The sequence below is a fragment of the Meriones unguiculatus genome, chromosome 8, assembly GCF_030254825.1.
Source record: "Meriones unguiculatus strain TT.TT164.6M chromosome 8, Bangor_MerUng_6.1, whole genome shotgun sequence".
In the NCBI taxonomy this organism is placed as follows: Eukaryota; Metazoa; Chordata; class Mammalia; order Rodentia; family Muridae; genus Meriones; species Meriones unguiculatus.
In genome coordinates this window covers 22,992,223-23,012,797 of record NC_083356.1, presented here as the reverse complement: position 1 = coordinate 23,012,797, position 20,575 = coordinate 22,992,223, and the positions used below count along the sequence as shown (strand labels likewise).

Sequence of the window (20,575 nt, the reverse complement as noted above, 5' to 3'; positions counted from 1 at the left end):
TCTTGGTTGGCACACAGCTTTGTCGCCTCCTCTTCCACTGCCCTCTATCGCAGCGGCCTTATGGGCCTGAGGCTACAGTGCATGGTAGAGAATGGCATCACACACAGAGTGTAGCCTTTGACCCCGGGTCTCCCTGAGCCTTCAGGAACTCACGAGGTGATCAGTCTCTTCTCCAGGGGCCCAGCCGCGTCGTACATCGCTACCCTGTCTCTGCAGTCAACCCGGGTCCACTCGAGCCTCACTTTAAGCATGAGGTCCTCAGGCCCCTGCAGGTGCCACAGGCAGCTGGTGGACTGCTGGTCGGGCCCCCTTAACCGGAGGACCTGGTTTGGCTTCACGTAGCTGTAACGGTAGCAGCCTAGAGGGGGAGAGGGATAGAGCCCTTAGCCAGGAAGAGAGACTGGGAATGGCTACAAAGCTTTCTCCGGTCATGGTGGAGGGTGGGGAGGAGAGGGGCTGGGTCAGGTGTGGGCACCCACCTTTCTTCCCCCTGTAGCTTCCCTGTCCAGCCCCTGACTCACGCACTCCCTCATTCATTCAACAAACTCACTGAGCCCTGTGTGCCAGGATGAATACCAGACACAGATAGCACAGAAGCTGAAGACCTTGGACTCAGCCTAGGGTGGTACATGGATGGCAAGGGGAGGTTACAAGCCAGAAGGAAGCCTTGCAGAATCTGACCACAGAGCAGGTGTTGCAAGAGGACAAGGAGGCAGACTTGGATCACATAGGACCAGCCCTGCTCTGTCCTATGGCCATAGGGAGTCGTAGCAGGTTAGGCAGGACAAGGCCATACATGGACCCCCCAGAGCAACCCTGAGCAGTTCACACCAGGGTACCCATCATGGAGCCAGAGGTGCCATAAGCACTGAATAAAAGCAACGACTGTCCTTGCAGTTGTGAGGAGAGGGGAAAAGGTCGAGGAGAAAGCTCTGTGGCTTGTCACCTTGCAGCTGTCCCCATTGGAGGCTCAGCCCCCGCCAACCTCACGGCCACCTTCACTTCACACCTCCTCTGGCTTCTCACCAGTCCCCACACCTCAGGAAATCCTCCCCCAGTAAATTCAACTTAATTTAATACACTTAGTTTCCTTATTAAGTATAATAAATTAAATGCACTTATAAAATTTAATTTACTGAAAGCTCATTTAATCCATGGGCTTGGAAGCCATGCCAGAGCTAGCAAAGCTGTACCTTCCGGAGGAACCCATTAAGCCTGGCCCTGAGCTTCATGAAGCAAGGAGGCCAGGCACTCTGCCAGCAGGCTCGGGGAATCCAGGACTGAACCCGAGACTGGGTAGACAGCCAGTTCCATCCTGGTGCCAGCATGCCTCAGCTGTGTGACTCTGGCCAGTAGCTTAGCCACTCTGAGTTCTGCCATATGTAAACAAAATCTTTGTCCTATCCTCTGCTGAGTGCCCAGGGCCAGGAAGGGTCTGAGGCTACAACGACCGTCACCCAGCCCTGGCCAGCAGACTCCACTGGGGTACAGAGCTCCCTGGCACAGAGGCTGCCCAGGCATTTGCCTGGGGAAGGGAGAGACCTGTCTCTGCCATCTGGGTAGACGTCTCTGTTCTTTAAGTCTTTCTGCAAGCCCAAGCCTTACACTGGCCATTTAAATACTTTTCTGTTTTGAAAAGTAACTAAGTGGAGTGTGCCCTTGTCTAGGGTTACCTGAGAGCCCCAAATCGGCCACTGGCTGGGACCAGTAAGAAAGCATGTCTGACCTTGGCCTTTCCTAGTCTTTGCTAATGTCCTGAGGGACCCATGTCTCCTCTAGCCAAGGTACTTTCTCCTTTTAGACCTGAGGAACTCCCAGGTCCCCAGGCTTGGGCCTGACACCCAGCCTGCGCCTGAATGCCCAGTCTGTGACTGACAACTGACCTCTAGGAAGGCTTTGGATGGCTGAATCAAGAGCTGCTCCTTCCTTCCTGCCTAATTCCCTCCTCTGTCTCCTTCCTCTGCCTTGCAGGCCTGTCCACCTGTATCTCCTGCACAGAACCATTCTTTCCCTCACAGCCTGACCCCAGCACTGGCACCCAGCCTGTGATACTCTATGTGTGTGATCAGTCACCCAGACGGCCACAGTGAGAACAGGGGCCTGGCATGGGGGACCCAGTCAACTCGAAGGGTGCCAACAGGCCTCGTGTGATTCTGTGGAATCACATGGTGGCATGTAAGCTCGCCGGCTTCAATCCCAGCACTGCAAGTTCCCCTCCATCCTTTGACCTCTGTGCCCTGGGAGGCAGGGGTTCTGCTGGGCACCCACACAGGCAGAAAGAATAACTGCAGCACCAGAAATGCAAGGCTTTCTACCAGAGCAGACCTGGCATAGAGCTGGCGGCCTGATCTACAGAGCAAGTTTCAGACAGCCAGAACTCTATAGAGAGACCCTGTCTCAAAAGAAAGAAAGAAAGAAAGAAAAAAAAAAAAAAGATGTATGATAAATAAATATAAAAATTTTTAAGTCTTAATGTTCAGGCTAATCTCATGGTGGCCTGCACATGGACAATGCACACATGATTACTCCAAGCCTAGCACAGGAGTCTGGCCATGGCGAGCAGTTGTTGCTAAGGCCCAGCACTGTTTATTTGATGTACCCAGGGTGACAAGGCTGACGCTGACACCTTGCTGACCATGATCTTTCAAAGGATCTCCATGAGGCAGAGAAGAGGAGGGTGGTGGCTTACTTGGGGTGTTATTTTTTGTTTTGACAGCATCTCACTCTGTAGCTCAGGCTAGTGGCCTCCTGAGTTCTGGGACCAACGCATGTGGTAGGTACCACACTCAGCTGTGTGATGTTACAAAAGCCGTCTCCTGTGATGAAAAGTAAAACCACCGAAGGCAGAATAAAGGGGAAAGGGGGCTGTACCGAGAGCCTTTCTGACAGCACACAGAGTTCTCAGTGTGACACCCCGGGGTCCTGAGGAGTCAAGGTTAGATTTTTTTTTTTTTTATGTATGTTAACACTAAGATCCTCATCTCTTTTGCTTTTTGGAGAACACAGCAGAGCATGCCAGAGCTCTGTGACGTGTGATGTTTCAGAAGACCAAATACAGACACCCACAAGACACCAACAGACAGGTGTCACAGTACCTTTCTTCAAGGCAAATTGGTTTTAGGGAAAACTGCCACTTCTTATTTTATAAAAAAAATATTTTGTTGATATGAATGGCCTTGTCGTTGTTTTTAAAATAAAGACCAAGTTGGGCATGGTGGCGCATGCCTTTAATCCCAGCATTCAGGGAGACAGAAGCAGGCAGATTGCTGTGAGTTTGAGGCCAGCCTGGTCAATAAAGTCCAGGACAGCCAAAGCTACACAGAGAAACCCTGTCTTAGAGAAAGAAAGAAAGAAAGAAAGAAAGAAAGAAAGAAAGAAAGAAAGAAAGAAGGAAGGAAGGAAGGAAGGAAGGAAGGAAGAAAGAAAGAAAGAAAGAAAGAAAAAAAAAAAAGAAAAGGAAATCCAATATGAGGGCCCACACCTGAAATCCCAGCACTCAGAAGACTAAAGCAGAAGAGTTGAGAGTTTGGGGCAAGCCCGAGGCTACATTGGGAATCATTTTCTTAAAAATAAAACTTAAGCCTGCATGGTGGTGCACACCTTTAATCACAGCACTCAGAAGGGAAAGGCAGGGAACTCTCTGTGAGTTCAAAGGCAGCCTGATCTACAGAGCAAGTTTCAGACAGCCAGAACTCTATAAAGAAACCCTGTCTCAAAAAAAAAAAAAAAGGATGTATAATAAATAAATATAGGGATATAGGGGCTGGAGAGATGGTTCAGTGGTTAAGAGCATTGTCTGCTCTTCCAGAAGACCTGGGTTCAATGGCAGCTCACAACTGTCTGTAACTCCAGCTGCAAGGGTTCTGATACCTTCATGCTGATGCACATAAAATAATTTTAAAAATAAATAAACATAAAAATTTTAAAGTTTTAATGTTCAGTGGATCGATAAATGTCTTCTCAGTGTTTTGGTTTCAGTCGGTAAATATGCTTACAGTTCATGGTCCCCTGATGGGATCAAGCAGTCCTGAGGGGAACTGCCCTAGGTCAGACAGGAAAGGGCCAGATAGAAATGTCAAAGGCTTTTCCAGCTAAGAGTCAAAATTGGGAGGAGCTTCTAGATCAAGAAAAAAAAAAAAAAAATCCGAACAAGGCATTTTCCCGTCGTTTAAAGGTGAAATTACTGTCAGCTCACGGAGCCCCCAGAGCCAGCTGGCACTTACAGAGTGGGCTTGCTGGCACAGCTCGCTCACCTGTCTCCAAGCCACAGACTCATCAAGACCTCCAGGGACAGGCTGTGGAGGGCTGTGTGTTAACTAAGAGATCTTGGGTCACTGCAAAAGTCACCCAAGGTCAGAGCTCCACCGCCTGGTTGTGCCTAACACCAGATTGTGTCCAACTTTGCAGCATCCTTGCAGACTGACCTGCCGCTGACGACAGACAGGCGGATGGATGTGTGCAGAGAGAGAGAAGGTGGATATACGTACAGATGCCACAGAGAGGATAATACACACATAAAGGCGGATGATACTGGGGATGAGAGATAGCTAGATGGTAGGCACATAGATGATAGACAGGTGACAGAGGACAGACAGACACGATAGAAACAAGATCTGTGTTCCTGCCTTCCACAGCACCCCTCATCATGGCAGGTATATCTGGCCCCACTCAACATAACTCTGAATGAACATCGTGACTTTAGCTTTTAAAGTGTGCTTTGAGATTAGGGCTTCCACGCACCGAGGGCAGGAGAAAGGGAATCAGAACAGGAGTGACTAGGATTTTAAGCTCCTCTCTGAGAGGGGTCAAGGCGTGCACCCCTCCTTCAGCCCTGGATGGGAACTCCAGCTGGTACAGGAGGAATCTGAGCACCAGGGCCTGTGTTCAGAGTCTCAGGGTACACTAGCCCAATAGCATCCTGCACAACCTCAGGAGTCACCAGTCCATAGACTATAGCGTGCATGGTACCCCTAGCCTGGCACGACAGGGTGAGCCAGCTGGCATCTGGCTTCTCAGGCCTGAGCAGCAAGCCAGTGGGGCCTCTGGGAGAAAAGCAAAACAATTCTAGCAGTGTGGTATCATCAGACAGAGAGAGAGGAGAGCAGGTTAACCCAGCTGAGGGGGAAAGGGTGAAGAGAGAGTTCTTGAATGTGCCAGAAACATCTCCATCCCACAGACCAGTTTAATCCTGAGTGGCCCAGGGACCAAGCATGGATTGGCAAGACTGTCTCTACCTTCAGAAAGAAAAAGGGCGGGAGGGGAAGGTTGAGTTGAGTGACAGGCTTCCACATGACTGACCTACACAGCCCACCACCCACAGCGGCTGACTCACTTGCATCCAAGACTCACACCTCTCCCTGAGCCCCCACACCTCAGCCTTTCTCAGAGCCCTCACCCAGCGCCCCCCATGACATCCCCCACTGTCTCTAGGTCGGACTCCCTGCCCCCACACAGCAGGAGCCTCGGGACCCACCCACCCCCAACAATGGACCAGACAAGAAGACCTCGGATTCAAAAGGAAAGAGGCCAGAGCGTGGACGCAGCAGCGTACCCAGCGTGGAATTCAGTACAACTATGTCGTTCACGCTGGCTTCTGTCAAAAGGAAAGGAACAAAGAAATAAACGAGGGCAAAGCCAAATAAACGGGACACTGAAAACACAAACAGGGAAGAGGAGCTCAGCCAGGCTCATCCAAGGCCAGCCCCCATGTCACCCACCCTTTGTCCTGGCTCCCAGGGTCACAGGGGGTTCCCTGAGCATCCCACCCCCAGCAGGGGAACAGCCTCCCCCAGCCCTGCTGCTCGAACCCTCCCAGTACTGACCCAGGATCACCAGGCTTTCGGGGTCCACCTCATATTCCGTCTTATAGGAAGCCAGGGTTGAGCTGTTGGACAGTAGCTCCCCCGCCAGAAGCCCACGCACCACCTCAGGGCTCAGTGTCAGCCGCTGGTACTCGGGAATGTCAAGGATAAACCAGAAGAAGCACATGAGGGACCCCTCCCTAGGCAGAACAGAAGTGAAAGGGACCTGAAGTCCCATCCCTGCCCAGCCCCCTCACACCCCCAAGACTCAAGGGAAACGGCTGAGACCCAGACCCACTGGGCACCTACTCTGCTTTCCTCTCATTCCCGCCCGTGCCTCAGTTTCCCCATGTTCTTTGTTTCCTTTATAATTGGAGTTTTGAGAAAGAGGATGGTTAGGGCATTGTGTCAGATGCCTGCAGGGCCTGGCCCCCTCCTGCCCTTAGATCTGTGACTTTCACGGGGGTCCGTTTAGACTGTGACAACTTACCCAAAGGAGTATATGGAACTGGAGTTGTAGTATAAGCCCAGGTGGGTGCTGGCAACCAGGTCTTTGAGCTGTGAGAAGGGAAACAAGGTCCTGGTTACGCTCCACGGTGGCATGGGTGCGGGCTTCCCAAGTCCCTTCCTGGTCATCAAACCTATACTAGCCACCATCCCAAGCACAAGGTTAAGCTAGGCGCAGCCTAGCCCACCCCTTGTCCCCGCTCCACCCCACAAGCTCTGGAATAGCCAACCCACTCTGGGGGTCCAGCTAGCCTGCTGTTATTGAGGGCAATAGGGCAATACTGGGACACAGTAGGAAAAGAGCCCTGTGGCTGTTCCCTATGAGGCCAAGATGCCGGGGTGCATAATATTCAGTTCTCTGGCTCTCATGGCTGTGCGATGCCTCCCACATTTCTACCTGGACCCCCCTGAACACTAGTTCTGTGCCTGGTTGAGGGTAGAAGGGGCTAGCAACCCACCGTCCCTAATGGGGACTGTATGAGAGGGGCAGGGTCCTGACAGCTACACAGCTCCAACTTTCCTGCTGCAAGAGGCAAAATGTAAAGTCTCTGTCTAATCAGTTGACGCCTGTGCTGACTCCTCCTCTCCCCCAGCCCAGCCCCTTCTCAGGGTACCCAAGTCAGAGTCTACCCCAGTGAGCACTCCCAGAAGAGTGAGGGCCAAACCTTCCAGAATCCCCCACACGTGCCTTTGCCCTTTCACCTTCTCACACTTCCCCCTCCTGCCCTCCCACCCGTCCCTACCATCCTCTGGGCTTTGGCAGCTTCACTGCGGAAAGCAGTGGACTCCCGTCGGGCCAGGTCCTGGGAGAAATGGCGGTTGAGCACCCGGAGGCTGCCAGTGTACACCTGGCTAACGGTGGCTTCTGCCTTGTACCCTGGTCGGGAAGGAATGGGTTGTCAAGGGAGCATGTCCAACAGTCTCTTCGCCTCCCTCACTGTCACTCCAACCCTCGGCCCGCCCCTGGAGTCTCGTGCCTCCCAGACAGCAAATTCGGGAGTCGCCGTGGATAAAGGACATTGACCGCTAAGGATGCCAAAGAAGACTGAGTGGAGACAAAGAGGAGATTCTTCCTTGGTGGAGGAAGCGGAGGAAGTGAGAGGGCGAAGGCAAGGTGGGGCTGATGCCATGGCAAGGAAGACTGCATGCTCCTGGCCCAATACAAAAAGGGATGCCTGGCTCCAAGATTCAACAGTGACCATACAGAGGCTAAAGGGGCTGGGGCTGGGATAGGAGCAGAGCCAGGCCCCACAGGGTAGATGATTGCCAATGTTCACTGGAGGATGCCGCAGGAAGAGAAGAGGCTAAGAGGGGCCTTCTAGGGCACGTGGAGGATGAAGGGGATCCCACCGTGTAAGGTGGGAGGGGTTGGAATCTGGCTTCACACTGCTCTTGGGGGGAGTGGGAGGCAGAGCCCTCATGTTGGCCTTTTTTTCCTTGAGGAGCAGAAGGGGGTGGGGCCAGTCTGGAGCTGTAGGGAGACTGAGAGAGTGAGGGGCTTAGCTATCGGACCCCACAGAGCAGCAAGGAAGCCAGGCACAGCTCGCATGCAGATTCAGGTTGCTCGTTGCCCAGGCATCAGCCCCACTCTGGGCTGCCTATTTTCTCTCTAAGGTGGGTGGGGCATGCTTTCCCATCTATCTCCTCACCCAGTGCTGGCCTGAGCAGGAGGGGGGGTCATCCTAACAGCTCCCCCAGGGGCTGCTTCAACTCTGAGTCCTTTTAGGGGGTAACATTCTGTGGTACAGTGTAGAGCTCTTGTCCCACGCCCTGGGTCTTCAGCCCCAGGTAGAACCCCACTGGGGCACAGGAGAAAAGGCCAGTTGAGTGCCTGGCCCATCGGCCCTGGAGACTAATTACCCAGTGGCTTAATGAGACTGCCCTCCAGCCTGCACTATTTGGGGTGCTGGCTTCCTGTGTGGTGGTGAATGGATACTCTCAGCCTGCATTCCTCAGCTCTGAGAAGAGCTATGAGTCACCATGAGATAGTCCCTGTTTGGATATGGGGACTGTGCTAGTTACATTTAGGTCAACTTGACACAAGCTGGAGTCACTAGGAAGAGGAACTCTCAACTGGGAAAATGTTCTCGCCAGATTGGCCTGTGGCCAAGCCTACAGGACATCCGCTTGATTGATGTGACAGGGCCCAGCTTACTGTGGGAGGCACCACCCCTGCACTGATGGTCCTGAGTGATAGAAGAAAGCAGGCTGATCAAGCAGTGGAGAGCAAGCCAGTAAGCAGTATTCCTCCACGGAGTCTGTTTCAGCACCTGCTTCCAGGTTTCTATCCTGACATTCCCAGTGATGGGCTGTTACCTGGAAGTGAAGTGTAAGTGTAAGGCCCCTCTTAGCCTCTTCTCTTCCTGCGGCATCCTCCAGTGAACATTGGCAATCATCTACCCTGTGGGGCCTGGCTCTGCTCCTATCCCAGCCCCAGCCCCTTTAGCCTCTGTATGGTCACTGTTGAATCTTGGAGCCAGGCATCCCTTTTTGTATTGGGCCAGGAGCATGCAGTCTTCCTTGCCATGGCATCAGCCCTTACACTCCCCATCCCAGGTTGCTTTTGGTCATGGTGTTTTTATCACAGCAAGGGAAACCCTAAGACGTGGATCTTCAATGTGTCACCTTTCTCTCATCCGAGCTGAACTAGGTGTATCTGTTTCCCTAGTGCTGTTCTAAGTGAGTTGAGCTTACCAGGAGCTGAAATTGTACTGGTGGATATGTCCAGAATGAATTCTATGCAACTCTTTAATGAAAAGCCTCCAATCATGTAAGTAAGCTGGGCTCTCCTTTCTGTGGTTTCCCAACCCCCTTCGCCTCCACAGTCATGACAGGTATGTTACAATTGTATTTGACACCGTGATAAAATCATGAGAACAGGAGCAAAAGTCAGATAGGAGGAAGAGGTTTCAGAGCCTGAGTGCACTTTAGTGGTCCTCTTGATTCTCCATATACCCACCTTGAGGGACATGGCGGATAGTGACTCAAGAGGTAGAACACAGGAAATGGGAGAGCACCATTGAACCTGGAATCCTGGTTCATCCTACTGTGCTCCCCACAGCCATGACAGTCCTCCCTGAACCCTTCCAGTTGTCACTCCAACTGGGCCCTTATTTTCCATTACCTAGGAAATACCAAAGCGTGACTCCTGCTGAGGCCAGGGCAGCCAAGACCAGCAACAGCGGTGTGAAGCGGAGGTAGTCCCGGTTTTTTCTTTTGGTGTTTTTTGGGGTGTTGAACATCCCCCCTGGCTCGGCAGCTTCCTGTCCATCACCTCCATTGCCCTGCCCATCAGACGCTTGGGGAACCTCAGCGGTGGGCCTCCTGGTAGAACAGGGGAGCCGTAGACATCTTGGCATCTGCAAGAGAGCCTTTGCTGAGACCCAGTGGTGCCCAGAAGCAGGGCAGCACCCCTGCCCTTTTCGTGGAAGGGCAGGGACCTGGGAAGTGGTAGAGATGGCCTTCCGGGGCCATCCCAGGAGACAGGTGGCAGGGCTGGAGGGTTTGGCTCCCCGTAGGTCCTGAGGCTGTGCTCACAAACAGGTGGGAACCCATGAACCCAGACTTCTGCCTTTCTCGCAGTGGCTTCCGGGACATGCTTTTCCTTCCTTGGGGTGTCTAGCCCAGTCCCAGTCACCAGACACCCCGAGCCATCCCTGTCCTGGACCCAGACCTCTTCCCCTGCAAGTCACACTGGCCTTCATTCTCCTCATGTTCTCAAAACTTCCTGGAACTGAGGAGGCCCCAAAAGTCCGTGATCATCTCATGCCTTTGGAGACATTTTACATATCGCCTTATTTAATCCCACGTTACCCAGGATGTGGACCACTGTCCCCTTATGTTCTTCCTCATCCCCCTGGACTTTGCACCCATTAGACAGATGAAGGAAATGAGACCCAGAGTGTCCTGGGAACAGCTCTGTCAGCCCAGGATTTGCCTATTTGAGTGCCTGGGATTTACCCAGATTGGGGGGTGGGGAGAAGAGTTCCAGAAAAGCTAAGTCTCCTAGTTAAGATCACACGGCAGCAGCTGACAGTCTCTGTGACTTTTCCTGTATTCCGGCTATCGCCTATAATTAACTAGTTATGGTCAAAGGACAGTGGGATGTCACCTTGCCTGGTTCCTTCTGTCACTCTAACTTAGATACTCCCAAGCAAACTTTGGACATAGAAGCTTCTCTGCTCCACACACTCACACACTCTCTCTCATACATCACGGCTCTCTCTCTCTCTCTCTCTCTCTCTCTCTCTCTCTCTCTCTCTCCCCCCCCCCGGTGTGATACCTGTAGAGGTCACTGTGGCTCCAAGCTGTACCCCCAGAACATGCGTTGGTGGGAGGAGTCACTTGGACTCTTGGGGCAGCCTCCTAGATGGGCATCCTGCCTCCTGTGTCCTCCTCCACTCCATTCTCCACATCCTCACCAGAAAGGTCTTCTGCCCCTGCCTTCATCCATCTGCTCTGAATCCTTCCATGGCTCCCGGCTACCATTCCAGGGCATCAAGCCTGCTTAGCCTCTGTTGGCACACACATTACCCTTCATTCAAGCCCATGACACCTCATCTTAGCATTACCACACTAGGGTTAGATGGAGTGTGGGGACCTTTTCTATGCACTGTCTGGCAATGGGTTCAGGGTCGTTGGTTAGTTAAGCCACTTATTGCCCACGAGCACCCTTGGTTAAAATCAACAGGCCTGGCTTTGGGCCTTGTTTCTCTTCATCTCCTTTTTTTGGGGGTTGGGGGTGAGGAAGGGTTCGAGACGGGGTTTCTCTGTGTAGTCTTGGCTGCCCTGGACTTGCTTTGTAGACCAGGCTGGCCTCGAACTCACAGAGATCCTCCTGCCTCTGCCTCCCAGAGTGCTGGGATCACAGGCGTGCACCACCGCACCCAGCTTCCACCTCCCTTTAAAAAGAAAAAAAAATGGGGAGATGGTTTGCAGAGCAAACACATCTTGCTGGACAAATGTGAGGACCCGAGTTCGAATCCCCGGTGCTCACATAAAAACTGGCTGCGATACCGGGCATCTGTAATTGCAGTGCTTCAACAGCAAGATGGCACGGGGAGACAGGAGAGCCCTCGCGAGCCAGATAACAAATACAAGGTCCTATTTCAAACAAGATAGGAGGCGAGGGCCTTTCCTTTAACTGTCACCAGTATGCTGTGGCACGTGTGCGCTTTATTCATACACAAAGAACACGCGCACAAGAAAAACAACAGAACAGAACGAAAAAGCAGAGCCATGAGCCGTGCTTGGTAGGGCACATCTACAATCCTAGGCCTCAGGAGTCTGAGTCTGAAGCAGGAGGATCATCTGTTCCAGGCCACTCCGGGCTTGCTTGTCTCAAACAAGGCAGCTAGCAAGCTAGCAAGCAAAATAAATAATAAATAAATAAAAGGCAGTCTTTTCTCTCAGATGAATAAAGGATGCTAAGGTGGAGCAATGGGACAGCCAGGACTCCAGGCACAGTGGCCTCTTCTCATCTCATTGCCTATGGGAAGCAGGGCTTGGGTGGCTTAGATACTGAAAGGATGCTGAGCCTGCCCCAAACCTCTCAATTTGGTGACTGGCTGAGTCACCCCATTTTGTTAGAGCTCTTATTTAGAGTCCAAATCCGTGCTGGGCATGGGGGTGAGGTTGACAGTGAATAGAGCCCCTGGCTCCATCTTCTGCACCCACCATGAGCATGGCCACACCGTGGCTCACACTATTAGGCAGTGGGGCTCATTGTTCTGAGGTCCGGTCCATCATCAAAACATGTGGCTCCACCTTCCCTCTACACCGAGAACCGCCAGCCTTGCTGTGTAGCCCAGGCCGGCCTTGACCTTGAAGTTCTCCTGCCTCATCTCCCGAGTGCCAGGATTGCTGGCTTTCCCCGTCCTTCCTGACATCTCCTTGGCTCACACCCAAGTCACTCTTCCCACCCTACCATCGTCTAGACCTCTGCATCTGCCCCCCTCCCCCCACAGACCCACTCTCCCTACAGCGGCCAGGCCTGACCACTCCCATCAGCGAATTCTCATACAATCCCTCCCCTAGGGTGATGTCATCACCATCTACCCAGTTTGCAGGCCACACATAGCTCCAGCCATCTAGAGCACAGTCCCAAAGGACCCCACGTGCTTTCCTCTCTTCTTCCTCCTTCGAATACAGACGTTTACTCTTTGCTGGATTGCTAACCCACCTCAGGGCCTTTGCACTTGCCACCTCCCCTGCCAGGGGAATGTTTCTCCTTCAGTTTGTCTCATGGCCCATATTATCTCCTCCAAGTCTTTGCCGCTTCTTTCCCTGCTGACACTTTCTTTACGGTGTTCCTAGAGGCCTACAACCGTGATATACCTGAGTTTTCTGTCTTCCCTACGGCCGCACAAACACAAGGCTTTCTCCATCATCGTGGTGTGTCCTGCTCCCACGCAGAGCCTGGTATGGAGTGGACCATCCCTTGCTGCCCAATGAATGAATGTGAGATCCCAGGCCCTTCCCACCTAGCCCAGAGACGCCACCCCACAAACGGCTGACCCATCCCCCACCACCTCACCACTTTCTTGCTTCTTGACATTGTTTTGCTTCCCCTCCCCCCCATGATAACCTTGTCCAACAAGGGCAATAATAAATGTTGTATACCACCTGCCAGTCACCTGCCCGAGCATGGTGCTGGTTGAACTGGAAGCCCCACGAGTCCTTGTTCACTGACAGGCAAGTGCTCCTGCTTCCCCAAACGTTTCCTCTTCTGCTGAGCTCTCTCCTGACCCGAAAGCTCTGACGTCACCTCCACACTCAGTGGAGACGACAACCTCCTTCTAAAAATTCTCCCAGAGTGCCCCTGGAGGGGTGGTGGCCCCATCAGTGCAACTGAGCAGACGGATGTGCTCTCTGACCCACGATGTGGTGCCCCTAGAAGCGGACAGTCTTCTTCCCTGGTGGGACATCTACCCTGGACCCTTTCCTGCCCTCCTGACAGTCCACAGGAGGCTGGATTCACTGGGGCAGGGCCACGAGGTAGCCCAGTACAGATCCGGATTCAACCACCGTATGAGAGAGTTCCACTCCAGCCGTGGACCGGATGGCGACACGTAAGGCCCATTCTGCCTCCAGCGACCTCGGCTGTTTGCTCTACTGTTTATTTTCAGTGGGTGCTGACTCAACCAGGAGATGAACTCCCTCAGACTGAACGGAAGGGCCGAGCTGGGACTCTGACCCAGGGACATAGGAGGTACGCGTTGGAGCTTGGAGGAAGCCCTGCTGTGAACCGCTGAAGCTAGGGGCCTGAGGGTGAGGGACTAGGAACTGACTGTTGGGAGCTCCCGCCACACACATAAATCCACGTATACCCACCCCAAGCTGTGTAGAGACTGAGACACATTGAGGAATGCACACCCATCTGTTCATTACACGGACCCCTAGGCACACACCCTGGCCTCCCATGTCCTGGCAGACACACACACACACACACACACACACACACACACACACACTAGCTCCAGCCTACAAGGCTCCTGTGTGTAGATTACGCACGGGTACAGAGTGGTGCTCTGGGTCTGCCTTGTTTTCCAGAAAGCCCAGGTTGCAAAGCTGCATGTGGAATGAGAAATAAGGCCACCAGCCCCATAAACTGGGCCCCTTCTGTCTCTGCACACCTGAATCCCGGGCCACCGGGTCCCTGGAAGCCCTCCAGCACCCCACACCTTAGGCCCCAGCTAGGTTCGCTCCACCCACACTTCCCTAATGGCAGCTCAGCGCACCCCGTGGCCTCAGTTCCAGGTCACTCTGACCAAGGAGGCTCTGGCGGGCCCAGCTCAAAGCAACATGGGCCACTCAAAGCTCCATGAAGCCGGGCCTGACTTTCAGAGGAGCTGTGGTCATGGGGAGATTCATAGGTCCTTGTCCCATGTCCCAGAGGCCCCTGCTTACCTTCAAGAGTGGAAGGTAGGTGCCGGGCCTGCACACAGGCCTGGAAGCCTCTGTTTATCCAGGCCAAGGTCTCTCCACCCCCAGCTGGCCAGCTTAGGTTGGATCAATGGCTTGGAACCATGGCTGGGGTGTCCGGCCCTTGTCCCCTGTGGCCTGTGGCCCCAAGCTCCATGGGCCTCCTTTCAGGTCCAGGGCCACAATATAACTGAACGAAGGTAAACAGGCAGGAGGCAGGAGGCAGGAGGCAAGCAATGCCCGCCTACCCAGCCCCGCCCTGCCCGCCTGGGTACCCAGGGGGCTGACAGGCAGGAGCAGGAGACCTGAGCTCTCCCCCGGGGCCTGTTGCTTGGTGACATTCTTGCCTTGTTACAGCCCCTGGTCCCCCAAGAGCATGAGTGGGAAATTGCAGAGGCCCATTCAGGTGAAAGCAGGGGCACACGCGGCTTAAACTGGCCAGAAAGGCCTGGGCTCAGGCCTTTGGAAGTACAGGAGAGAAGGGGGGGGGGATTGACACCCTCTCTCATTGATTTAGGAATTACCTGTATTCTACAAAGTCCTGTTGTCCAGGACAGTGGCCGCTAGCCACATGTGGCCCTTGGACATGATATAGAGTCAGGATGAGCCGAGATGGGCTTATACATAAGATACTCACCAGGTTTCGCAGGCCCTGAGCAAGCAAAAAATGTCAACTATCTCATTGATCATTTGCATACTGATTGTAGATTCAAAGGTGAGCTTGCCGGCTCTCTTGGGTTAGATGAACTGTGCGAAAATGAATCCCACCCACTTTTTTTTTTTTTCACTTTGATGCGCCATCTAGGAAACTGACGTTGCAATCGAGGCTCATCATAGAATTCTGTGAAACAGTGCTGCTGCAGAGGGGTCACATGACATGAACCTGGGTTTCCTGCAGAGTTGTAGGGATATCTGAGGCCCACCATGCTGTGGATGTGTGTTTCCCAGGGATGTGTGTGTTGTGTGTGTGTGTGCACGCGCGCGCCCACGCCCACGCCCACACACACCACGCATATAGGAAATGCATGTTCAGTGTAGAATGTAAGTGTGGCTTGATGAGGAATGTAGAGTTGGGAAATGTATATTGGGGGCATGCTGCAACTATGTGATAAAGGACATGTCTGGAGGGGTGGACTGGATGTGTGAAGCAGGCTGTGGAGCTGTGCGTGTTAGTGTAAGTGGGTAGGCATGCGCGTGTTCACAGTGTGACGGACACAGGTTGTGAGACGTAAGGTGTGTGTGGAGCTATGAGGCACACGTGGAGGAAGAGATGGATGTGGGGTGTGAGGTGTGGTGGCGTGGGGGGGCTGTGGAGTGTGAAGGGAGTGTGGAGAGAGCGTGGACACACACCTACTCTGGGATGCCAGCTGCATGTTCCGTGGACACAGTCCTTTCTGTGCTAGAGGAATCAGGGCAGGTCCCTGGCCCTGAGTCGCGGTTCCTGTATGATTAGTTGTAGCCATTAGCCCCGTTCTGGGCCAACAGGAAAATGGTGTGTGAAAGCCCAGCATTGTGGAGATGGAAACACACAGCTGCATTTGACTCAGAGCGAGGGTACCTCTCCTCACCGTCTCCTGACCCTCAGCTCTGTCTGAGTCCTTGCCCCCACTTGTGGGCCTGATCCTCAATCCTATGAGGGACGTCTCCACTCTTGCCTAGACACTCATTCTCAGCCCAGCTCATTCTCCTTCCTCTCTCCGCTCTCTCCGGCTTTCACCACACAAACCTTCCAAGGGACAAGAACTTGGGTGGGAACAGGGTCCACATACCACCGGGACACAGACCCCCTGAGTCCCTCTTCTATGCCCTGTCCTGTCCTCTGGAATGCCAAGTGGCCCGGGCCCTGGCCCAGGCAGGATGGCAGCTGGGAGATCTCAAAGATCTTGCACAACTGGCAGCCTCTGCACCTTGTGACCACAGCCATTGATCCACTCAGCCTAGGAAAGGGGCTGGCCACAGAAGGACAAGCATCTGAGGGCAAGAGCCTCAGATCCCCAAGATCTGAGAGCCTGGAGCCATGGCTGAGGTGCCTGGCTCTTGTCCTCTGCTTGTCTCCACAGCAGAGACAATAGGGGCATACTTCTATATAGATGCCAAGAAGGCCTCATTGCTCCTGGGAATCTGTATGTCACAGTACTACTGGCCCTCAGATTCCTGGCCACTTCGAGTCAGAGAGGCCTGGCTGCTATGGCTTGAAAGCTAGGGGCACACAGAAGGGCAGATACAGGCCCTGAAGTGTTCAACATATTCAAGTGATGAAAGTCAGCCCAGAGGTCAGAGAGTCAGGCTGGTCAAAAACCAAGTCTTCTCCACTGCTGTTGCCAAGGTGTGTCACCTCCCCAGACTGCCACCTAAGGCTTGACAAGGCTGAGTTGTTTCGGGCAGAAAGATGTGAGGTGGACGGTGGCCCCTAATGCAATATGACTGGTGTCCTCACAAAAAGGGGACTTGGAGACAGATAGATGGACACACACACACACACAACGCAAGTGAAGATGGCGACAAGATCAGGTGCAGACAAGGACACTGGATTCAGAAACCACTGGATTCTGCGTAGAGGCCTAGAATAGATTCTTCTCCAGCTCCAGGGGGCAGCGACCCACGGACACCTTGATCTTGAACTTGCATCCTGAATCACTCTCGAGGCACGCTTTTCCGATGCTGAGAACCTGCGCTTTGTCGCACCCAGGCTTAACAAAGCAGGGCTGGGTGTATGCCATGCACTTGGCCAGATGGGTACCCAGCCTCTTCCCAGTGTGCACATACGGCGGGACGCCCCTTCCCAGGTCTATGTGCAGCCCGGTGCCTCCTCTATGACTAATGTGAAGTAGGGTGTCCCCTCCAAGGACCCATAGGCAGCCAGGTTCCCCCTCCACATACAATAGGGGTTCCCCTCCCATTTCCGAATGTGTTGGGTACCCCCTCCTAGGGGCCGAACATGGCAGGCCACATATGTAGCAGATTGCAATTACGATCCATTAAAGAAAGAAAGAAAGAAAGAAAGAAAGAAAGAAAGAAAGAAAGAAAGAAAGAAAGAAAGAAAGAAAGAAAAGCTGAAAAGCTGAGATAGACTTCTTTTTTTTTTTAATTCAGGGACCTTCCTGCAATGGGATGATGTAAGCTGGGACAGTCCCTTGGGGGACGTGCAGGAAGTAGGAGAGCTGGTCTTGAGATGGATCAGCGGGTACTGCGGAGGAGGGGGAACACTGAATTACTGTTAAGTCGCTGCAGATGATAAGATTCTACGGTAAGAACCCCCTTTAAGGCTTGCTTTTTCTTTAAGGAAGCTAAGATTTGGGATGCACGGTAATTTACTCCCCAATTTGATTTCGGATGCTTCTATGATGTCCTGGCCATCTTGAATAACGGACTACCAAGTGAAGCAGCCAGCGGGGCTGTCCCCATGCCAGTCCTTTAAACACTCCCCGGACACCTGTGAGGAGGCTCCCTGACCATCACAGCTGCTTGCCAGCTCCAGGAGGCACTGTTTCAGATGCGTCTGTTTCAAACAGTTTGTGCTGGACTTGGTGAACTCCACATGACCCTGCAACCAGTTTGACCCAGGCCAGAGGGCTAGCACTTCCCCAAGTGATGCAGCAGAAGGCCTGTGGTCAGTACAAAGACAGTCCTTTGTTTGCATAAAAGTTTGCCATGGTTTGATGCAGATGTCAGAAGCATACCCACTTCTTGTCTACAGAAGCAGGGTGTCCAGGTCACTTTCCCAGCCAGCCTGGAGACACCTCCTTGTGTGGCCCCTGGTTTTGTGACGTTAAGTCCAATAAGAAGATTTTCTCGAGTGGTGTCTTTTTTGCCTATTTGTGATCGTTATCATTAATAGTATTGGCTGATAACCCAGAGAGAAGACAGTGGGACAGCAGCAAGCTGGGTGACGGCAGCAGTCGGCAACAACCATGGCATGAGCAGCCTGAGGACAGCTGAGGTGCTGCAGGGAGCAGCTGGGGCAGAAATGATGGGGCACAGGGGTGACAGAGCCCGGGCAGGATGCAAAGAGATGATGAGAAATTGTAAGTCCTGATCCCTGGGTAAGTTCATTGGGATCACGTGTCTTAGTCACTGTAGGCCAATTGTCGTGGCTGAGGCACCTCGTGCTCTGGGCCTATAATAATGACCACCACAGGGTGGAGGCTCCCAGCACCTGACAAAGAGCTGCCACAGAAGGTAGTAACACCTGAGGCAGCACTGAGAGAACTTCTCCTCCCCTACCCATGATTCCTGTCTGGGTAGCACTGGGAGCGTAGCTAGCTGAGCAGTAACGTCTTTGCTTGCATGTACTTAGCGCCTCCTCATAGGCTCATGTTCACACGTTCTGCACAAGCGTACTCTGTAGGCAGACATCTCCATACTTGGGGCTGGTAGACACCCCCATACCCTGAGGGCAGAGAGCAGATTCCCTACTGAGCTGAGCCTCACTGAGAGAGAGAGGGCTGCCTAAGAATGGTTTGGCATGACAGCACTATGCTCCATCTCAGTTCTGAAGGTCAGAAGTCTCCAATCGGGCCATAGCAGCCCCGGGGTGGGGCTATGCCCCTCATGCCTCCTGCAGCCTCCGGTGGCTGCTGGCAGAGCTTGGCACACAGGCCTCAGGCAGAGAGAGTTCAAAATGTCCAAGGGATCAGAGTTCAATAGCCAACACTTTTCTTTGTTGATCTTTACAATCTGCAAGCAGAGAGCCACCCGAGACAGTTCAGCTCCAGGGTTGGCTCCTTCCGATAGGTGACCTGGCTGAGGTTACCCTAGCTCACATTCTCGAAGGAGGCTCCGCCCCCCCCCCCCCCATTAGCCACATGCCCTCTTTTCTGTTCCCGCAACTGTTTCTCACAGAGAATAGATAACCGGAAGCCTAGTGGTGATGGGAGGGCCTGGGACCGGTGCCAGCACCTTCTAAGTGACTGTTGTGTAACGCTGTCATTATTCTGAGCGCTAGCGTTGTTGTCTCCTCTCCCAGTCTCCATCAGCATCCAGGTGTTGGAGTCCCAGCTGCACAGGCATCATTATCGCAGTGAAAGAATTTTCTTGCCAGCCAGCTTGCTCTGCTCCGCCGTGCCCCTTGCCAAAGAAGGGGTCAGGAAGGGACACACCCACCAGGTCGCTGGGGTTGACCTCCACCAAGAGCATCTCATGACATTCCAGCTCCTCCCGATCTTATCTTTAGTATTGAAGGTCACAGCAAGAGCTCAGTAAACACACTGAAATAATTGCATGAAAGGCTGGCCTCAGGTGCACAACCAAACACAACCATTGTCACTAAGTCCCCTGGACATTGATGTGGAGAAGGGAGTGGAGAGGGCGGGGGGAGAGCTCTTTTAGAAAATGGGGGAGTGTTCTGATGAAGGGGCAGCCTCCACCTCCTTCTGAGGCTGTAGACCAGCCTTCTGCGCCACCAGAAACATAGAAGCTAGACTCTAGACTCTTTTTGCTCCCTTCCCTTCCAAATCATAAACAAGAAAACTGAGGCTCCCAAAGGCCCAGTGGGACCGACAGGGCAGGGACACAATGCCCCTGAGCAAGGCTGGCGGCAGATGTACAAAGATGCTTGGGGCAGATGTACAAAGGAGTAAGGCCTAGGGAGGATGAAGAGGGGCAAGAGAGCCCATGTGCCCCCCCACCACCACCCCTGCATAAGGGCTGCAGGGCAGACAAGAGCACCAACAGAGAGCAGCGAGTTGGGGACAGGCTGATGAGTGCTGACCACTAGTCTGCAGCGTCCACAGTTCTCCTTCACAGAGGCTGAGGCCTCTGCGGACGCTCTAGCCGCGGGGCCAGCACCTCTAGCACACCCACACCTGTGTGCCCGTGTGCGTGCCCACATGAGGCCCCATGCACAGAGGGGCGGAGAAGCTGGCCTCTCCACCAGCTGCTCTCTCCCCTCAGCACCCGGTTTCCTGGAATCGAGGGCACCTCCTGGCATCCTGCGCCCCAGGCCTCAAGTGAGCCCTGCTTCCTGCTTGGCTCTCTCAAGGCCCCCAGAGGGTGTGTCACATCCCTGGGGTCAAAAAATGTCAGCAGCGGGGTAGCCCCAGTCAAAAAACAGACATGCCTGGTAGATAGATAGGTCATAGAGACAGGAGGGCGAGGGAGAGTCTGAGCAGGGATGAGGCGGCTGCTGCTGGTGCCTGTCCTGTGGGATGCTGTGGACAGAGCATCCTCCTTCAGTCATGAGGAGGAGCCCAAGGCTGCCTCACCTGACCCGCAGCCATGTCCTCCACCCCATGTCCTGCCAGTGGCCCTGTGGGAAGGGTTTCTCTTCCCCCTGCAGCGTGGTGGGCATTGCATCTTCGTCTTCCTTCGAGACTGGCATCAGGAGACTGAGACAGGGCTTCCTG

At 53.4% G+C, this 20,575-nt stretch overlaps 1 protein-coding gene and 1 long non-coding RNA gene across 3 annotated transcripts in view; one reads left to right on the top strand and one right to left on the bottom strand.

The window, feature by feature from the left end:
* Tmprss6 (transmembrane serine protease 6) overlaps nucleotides 1-14,429 on the bottom strand; it is a 29,233-nt gene extending 14,804 nt beyond the window's left edge. For both annotated transcript variants that reach the window (XM_060389095.1, XM_021636768.2), the window contains exons 1-7: nucleotides 14,217-14,429; nucleotides 9,433-9,667; nucleotides 7,052-7,185; nucleotides 6,292-6,359; nucleotides 5,823-6,001; nucleotides 5,552-5,593; nucleotides 154-358 (exon numbers count right to left, since the gene is read on the bottom strand). In XM_060389095.1, the coding sequence (XP_060245078.1) occupies nucleotides 154-358; nucleotides 5,552-5,593; nucleotides 5,823-6,001; nucleotides 6,292-6,359; nucleotides 7,052-7,185; nucleotides 9,433-9,667 (863 nt within the window). In that variant the 5' untranslated portion in view covers nucleotides 14,217-14,429. The remainder of the gene's footprint in view (nucleotides 1-153; nucleotides 359-5,551; nucleotides 5,594-5,822; nucleotides 6,002-6,291; nucleotides 6,360-7,051; nucleotides 7,186-9,432; nucleotides 9,668-14,216) is intronic.
* On the top strand, nucleotides 13,107-18,023 carry LOC132655801 (uncharacterized). The gene is made up of 2 exons (XR_009593659.1): nucleotides 13,107-13,518; nucleotides 17,325-18,023. It is a non-coding gene; the product is annotated as an uncharacterized LOC132655801 (long non-coding RNA).
* Nucleotides 18,024-20,575: the final 2,552 nt, after the last annotated feature.